Below are 6,750 nucleotides of genomic sequence, written 5' to 3'. Positions count from 1 at the left end.
AGAGCTCACCAAGTTTCAGGTGTGTCAGAGGTGTTTGGTAAAGGAGAACAGCCTCATCACAGTAGCCAGGTAGGTGCTTTTAGAATATGTGGCTCACTTCCATAGCAGGATTAATCTATTTGTGACCTTAGATCATTTAATAGAACAGCCTGAGCACAACTGATCAGTTAACAATAATAACTTTACTTAAATTTGACCATATTCTGCCAAACCTTGCCTGCACCAAGATCAAGCCTCTGCCCTGGGTAGAAGGCAGCCCCCCCGTCACTCACTGATACGTGGTCTCCCTACTTACACAGCCTCATTACTCCTCTGCGATCTCAGTCTCCTGGTGCACAACCACTTTGGTCACTGACATGTCTGGGTGCTGCTCCTTGGCTGCTTTTATCGCCTGTGCTAGAACCTGAAAGAGACCACATTTCAGAGCATGCCACAAGGGTCCACAAGGTGACACGAAACCATTTCTGACTCTGGGAAAGAGAAAGAAAAATGAATCCACTTCAGCTGCACTCTTTGGTGACTTCTGGGTGTATCAGAATGTTTTGGATAGGAAAAGCTGTTTTCTAAGATTACACCCCACCTCTCCACTGCCCCGTGGTAGAAGATGGATGAAAGCAATTAGGCAAACCCTGTTTATTCTTCCAGCAAGTGTGATGAGCACATTTCAAACATCTTCTCAAACATTTTCTGCTGGAATTCATAGAATCATAGAATCACCAGGTTGGAAAGGACCCACTGGATCATTGAGTCCAACCATTCCTAACACTCCCTTAAACCATGTCCCTAAGCACTTCATCCACCCGTTACTTAAACACCTCCAGGGAAGGCGACTCGACCACCTCCCTGGGCAGCCTGTTCCAGTGCCCAATGACTCTTTCTGTGAAGAATTTTTTTCTGATATCCAGCCTGAATGTCCCCTGGTGGAGCTTCAATCAATTCCTCCTTGATCTGTCCTCAGTCACTTGGGAGAAGAGGCCAGCTCCCTCCTCTCCACAACCTCCTTTCAGGTTGTTGTAGAGTAATAAGGTCTCAAATTAATAAACTAGGTCTCGTCATACAAATGTTCTCCAGTCCCATCATACCTGCAACTAAAATTACATGCAAAGTACAATTCTCTGATGACAAAATCATCACTTCCAACACACACTGGAGGGCAATGAGGCTGATTAATCAGAAAGGTTTCATATAAAGCTGATGAGATTTAATGCAGGTGCTGAGTGCTATGGAATGACTTCTGGCACTTCATGGCAGAAATAGTGCTTCAAAGTCACTTGAAAATTAATGCAGCTCATCCAGATCTCATGGAAAACTTATTTCACTTTTTTTTGTCAATTTTTTTTTTTAAATTGTATTTGTCCACTTCTGGAATCACAGCTTTGCTGTCAACACCAGTTTCAGGGCAGAGTGAAGCTTTGGTGGCCCAGCCATGCAGCTTGGTCCCATCGAAGAGGAATTTACTACAGAAATCATATAATGGTTTGGGTTGTAAAGGACCTTAAAGATTATCTAGTTTCAACCCCTCTGCTATGGGCAGGGGCACCTCCCACTGGATCAGGCTCAAGGCTCCATCCAACCCGGCCTTGAACACCTCCAGGGATGGGGTAGCCACGACTGCTCTGGCCAACCTGGGCCAGGGCCTCACCATCCTCAGTGTGAAAAATTTCTTCCTAACGTCTAATCTAAATCTTCCTCCTGCCAATTTAAAGCCACTCCCCTTTGTCCTATCACTCCACACCCTTGTAAAAAGTCCCTCTGCAGCTTTCTTGTAGCCCCTTCAGGTACTTCTCTAAGGTCTCCCTGGAGTCTTCTCCAGGCTCAAAAACCACAACTATCTCATCCTGTCCATGTATGGGAGGTGCTCCAGCCCTCAGATCATCTTCATGGCCTCCTCTGGACTCACTCCAACAGATCCACGTCCTTCTTATGTTGGGGATTCCAGAATTGGATGCAGGATTCCAGATAAGGTCTCACCAGAGCAGAGCAGAGGGGGAGAATCATCTCCCTCACCCTGCTGGCCACACTTCACTCGCTGCAGCCCAGCACGCAGTTGGCTTTCTGGGTTCTGAGCATACACTGCCGGCTCATGTCCAGCTTCTCATCAACCAGCACCCCAAGTCCTTCTCCGCAGGTTTTCTCTTTATCACATCACCCCCCATCCTGTATCGAAACTACAGATTGCCCAGGTGTAGGACTTTGCACTTGACCTTGTTGAACCTCATGAGATTCACACATGAATCACACATAAATCAGGTCTGAAGTTTTATTTCCATCTCAATAGAACATCCCTAGGTTCTTCAGAAAGGCAGCCTGTCTAGCTGGTGAAGGCTCTGAGAAGCTCTTCTGGACTGTACCCAAGATCCTACCTGGTCGTGGTCTACATCCGCATCTCCTGTGATGACAATCCTCTTTTCAATCCGTGTCTCTGAAATACCACCTTTTACGGTCTAAGATAAAAGACAAAAACTCCTGTTAGTCTGGAAGTGAAAAGGAATTTAAGTGCACGGGGCTGCCTGCCTAAAGAGGGTATCCAAAACCAGTGTTACTAAATACTGCCACCACAGCAGTGTATCAGAATCATGAGGGAAATGGCTGCTGCTCAAAGAAATACTGTCAAATATTCATCTTCTCGTATATGAGCCAGAGAAGAGCCATGATCCAGAGTATGGTTCTTTCCCATTGTCTCACAGGACAGGAACAGCCTGTGTCCACAGACTCCACTGCAATTCACTGCTGGTTGCAGGGGGCTTAGAAGTGGATCACCTTTAAGGTCCCTTCCAACCCGAGCATTTTATGTTTCTATGAATTAACAGATAACCTACAGCCTTAATTCAACACAGGCAAACCTGGGACCTTTTTTGTCTCATGTATTAATCCCATTTTTTGAAAGGAACTGGTGTTCAAGATTTTTTTCCTTTTAGTCAACTCTACCCATCTCTCTATCACATTGTTGTTTTATCGTGTTCCCACCCTGTTACCTTTGTGATCTGGGTGGTGGTGGTGCTGCTGGTGGTTTCTGAAGTGATGGTCTGAGCAGTCAGCAGGATGCCGGGGTCTAAATCTCCATTGCCACCATCTGTCTGCAGGACAGAAGAACAGGCTGTCAGTCCCCGTGGGCAGCGGGGACAGACACAGGGCCTCCACATCAACACAGCAGGATGAGATCTGAGGACAGAAACTCCTCTCCACCATGGACCACAGGACAGAGCTGGTCTGCAGCTGACTGAGCTGCACCCCCTGAACAAGGACTGCACAGGTCTCTGAAGGCTCAGCACAAAGCTCTTGGGCTTTAAGACTGGAAAACCACAGATCCAGAGAGTCACCCATGGAGGACCTTTGACATCCCTCAGTCCAGGTGGACTAGGATACACTCAAATACAGGGACACTGCTGGCCCTGCGATGCCGGTCATGGCCCTCCACGCCAAGCTGCACGCTTGGACCACACAGGGAGACCAAAGCAGACACCAATCCTGAATTACATGTGCCTGGACCCACAAAGGCAGAGAGCACAGTCCGATTCAGAAGGTACTTGTTACTCTTCCTTCCTGCTGACAATACTGTGCACATCACTTGCTTTAAACTCTGCAGAAGCAATGAAAGTCAATACTTGCAGCACTAGAAACAACTTCTTTTATACCTGGTTACTTGGTTCCCATTCTGCATGACTCAATCTTTCAAGGTCTGCCCCCAAACCCAAAATAAGTCATCCTTGCCAACTCATCCTGGCTGTGCCTCCCCTACAGAGTGCACCAGTAATGAATACTGGACAGCATTCCCAGCATGGCGGTGGAACAATATCTGGAGCTACCACAAGGTGGGACCATTTTCCACAGACTGGGGGAAAACTCCCAGCACGTCACAAGCTGGTGCGAGTACAGTGACTTCTCCCAGCCCCAGAGACACACTTTTCCTTTTCTTTTCCCAGTTAGAAGAGGCACCAGCAGTAACTGGAGCAGAACCAGTCTATCCATCTGCTCACTGAGAAACAGGAGGATGCTTACCACTGCTCAGTGCAGGCATACTCGAAATCCCCCTCTACTCCCACAAACGGAGAGGATGCTGAGTAACCACAGGATTCATTGGGAATCTCAAATTACACCAGCATGGTCCATGGGCTAGGAAAAACTTGACGGAAAGGGTTATCAAGCACTGGCAGAGGCTGCCCGGGGAGGTGTTTGAGTCACCATCCCTGGAGGTATTTAAAAGACAGGGATTCAAAGTGCTTTAGGGTATGATTTAGTAGGGGACAGGTACGGTTGGACTTGATCTCAAAGGTCTTTTCTAACCTAGTGATTCTATGATTCTACAGGCTACCCCTACCCAAAGCTACATCCCACAGTCACCGAACTCCAACACTGCTTCCAACAACCACAGTTACGACAAACCCAATGTTAACAAAGGCTCCAAACTCTCAAATACATAAATAAAACCTATTTTGGATCAAGGATTAATTTAAACCTCAGCAATGAAACCATTCCTGCATATGCCCGTATCTCTCCACTAACACTTCTAGTTTCCAGCCACCAGCCACCCACTCTCATTGCACGTTACAAGGTATTTTTGGTTTTCAACACCTCTGTCAGGGTTGAAATAAAGGACAACCCACAAATATTTCAAAACAGCAAGAGAAGCGGGGAAAGCAAGGCCCTTTTTCCTGCAGAAAAAGAGTCAACTCAGGTTAACTCTGTACAGTCTGATCTACATCCCAAAGCTGAAGGTAAAGTATGTTTGCATGCTTGAACAATAATTACTCTTCAGGGATACTAAAATGACTGCTCCTCTAAAAATACCAGATACACCTAGAAATAAATCCACAGCATTGTTTAACTTCTGTGCTGCGACTCAGATGCTTGGAGAGAGGCAGGTGCTGCTGTCTCAGCTGGAGGATTCAGAAAGAAAACACTTACTTGAGTTTAACTAAGCCCCTGGAAAATTAATCAGAACACACCTTACCTGTGCAGCTTCGTAGGTGATGGTCTTCGTCTCTGTGTGGACAATGGGGACTTCTTTAGTGGGAATTTCACTCTTGACAGCGCTGGACACGTCAGAGATGGTGACTGTCTGTGTCTTCACTAGCGGTGGCTATGAGACAGGGTTAAGAACAGCTCCGTAAAGACCAAGTCAGCACTGCCCCATCGTGAAGTGCTGCTGGCAAATGTTCTGACATTGATCTGATAAAAGCACTGTGGGAACCACGGTCAGCCTGGAAACCTCTGGGTTTGAGCCTCTGGTAGGACACACTGCTCACAGGGCAGAGATCACAGTGAGGATTAAATGGACAGAAAAATCCTCCCAGCCTTCCCCAGCACCGTGCCCTCAAGGCAGCAGGCATTAAGGGTTTAACTCCTATGTCACAATACCATAAAGAAACTGCCTCCACTGATCATTAACTTTCTAATTACCAGCAGCTCACTGCCAGCTGCCAGTAACAGATGACCCTCACCTCCTGATGACAATGTCAAGATTAACACAAACCCTGGGCAAACAGAGACTTGGTCACAGCTGAGCAGTTTTACCCCAACTGCAAGTGAAGCACTCTATTATTAAGAACCTCATTGGATCCTAGGTCTTTAACTTTTATTAAATCAATGTCAGACAAAAGAGAAATATGACATTTTGAACAAGAAATGGAGGGGGGAAAGAGAAATCAGTTGTTCCACCACCTGATAAACATCCAGAAAAAGACAGAGTTAGTTCAGACCCACAGTGTTTTCCCAGGGGTGGTCGATCTCTGCTCACAGTCCCCAAAGCTGCCACCATGACTGTTAGCAGGGGAAGGGGACACCTACTTGACCATTAGCAATAAATATCAACACTGAAGCAGGCAAAAATCTCTCCCACGGTGGGGAGCAGAGAGGGGACATCAAAGCGCACGTTCACAACGTAAAAGCACATTTGACAGCACTTCAAATTTGCTCTGCTGTGCTAAGGCTCGGCCCTGGTACAGCAGGAAATGGCAAAACCAGAAAGAACTACAATTAAATGCCTTTGGAGGCTAAATATTTCCCTTTGGGGGATGCACCAGGGTGCTTTGATCAAAGAAAGGCAAACAGCATTGTGCTGTGACAATTGTATTTAATGTAAAGATAAATTGAAAAAGCCTTGTCTTTAATGCAAAGATAAATTGAGAGAGGGGCTTGTGTACATTGACTGCAGGTAATTAACCAGCTAATTAGCTCCAAGCATGAGCGCAAGCCAAGGAAACAGAACTCCTCTCCAGTCCATGGCATCTGCTTGCTGCAGTGTTTGGGTTCCCACTCCCAAGGCAGCCGGGGGTGCGGGGAACAGGCGCTGGGGCTCACTACCTGTAAGCAGCGAATGACTGCCGGCAGCCCGTTATTAACATCTGAGTCGTGACACTCGCCATTTAGCTCTCTAAAGGTAAATCTGTCTTCGCCATCCTCTGCCACCTCCTCCTTTCCTGCCCAGGGCTGCTGGGGATGTGTAGCAGGGGTGGCAGGAGGCTCCAGCTCAGGGAGCTCCGAGTCCTTCTCCGCATCTGCACAAACCCCCTTTCCACATCTCAGGTCCTCCTCGCTCGTGGGGAGGCTGGCAGCTACCTCCTCCTCCTCACTGCTTAGGGAGGAAGCAGCAAGATGACAGCTGGGAGAAGGTTCAGAGGTGGGTGGCACTGGGGTCTCACTAAAAGCTACCGATTGCTTTGAGCCCTCCTGCACAAAGCCAGAGTTAACATTGCTCCTCTCTGGCACTGCAGCCACATCCTCTCTGGAGAGAAAGTCACTCATCTTCTA

At 47.4% G+C, this 6,750-nt stretch overlaps 1 protein-coding gene across 22 annotated transcripts in view; it reads right to left on the bottom strand.

The window, feature by feature from the left end:
* Positions 1-6,750, bottom strand: part of EPB41 (erythrocyte membrane protein band 4.1) — a 97,030-nt gene that overhangs the window by 4,060 nt on the left and 86,220 nt on the right. For 15 of the 22 annotated variants that reach the window (XM_054086322.1, XM_054086324.1, XM_054086323.1 and 12 more), the window contains 5 exons: positions 6,304-6,747; positions 4,952-5,080; positions 2,976-3,077; positions 2,364-2,444; positions 296-403 (listed from right to left, as the gene is read on the bottom strand). In XM_054086322.1, coding sequence (XP_053942297.1) covers positions 305-403; positions 2,364-2,444; positions 2,976-3,077; positions 4,952-5,080; positions 6,304-6,747 — 855 coding nt within the window. In that variant the 3' untranslated portion in view covers positions 296-304. The remainder of the gene's footprint in view (positions 1-295; positions 404-2,363; positions 2,445-2,975; positions 3,078-4,951; positions 5,081-6,303; positions 6,748-6,750) is intronic. The other 7 variants (XM_054086335.1, XM_054086336.1, XM_054086342.1 and 4 more) reach the window with 1 other exon arrangement.

This window comes from Cuculus canorus, chromosome 22, assembly GCF_017976375.1.
Source record: "Cuculus canorus isolate bCucCan1 chromosome 22, bCucCan1.pri, whole genome shotgun sequence".
Classification (NCBI taxonomy): Eukaryota; Metazoa; Chordata; class Aves; order Cuculiformes; family Cuculidae; genus Cuculus; species Cuculus canorus.
The sequence above is the reverse complement of the archived record's forward strand: the minus strand, read 5'-3'. Positions and strand labels throughout refer to the sequence as shown.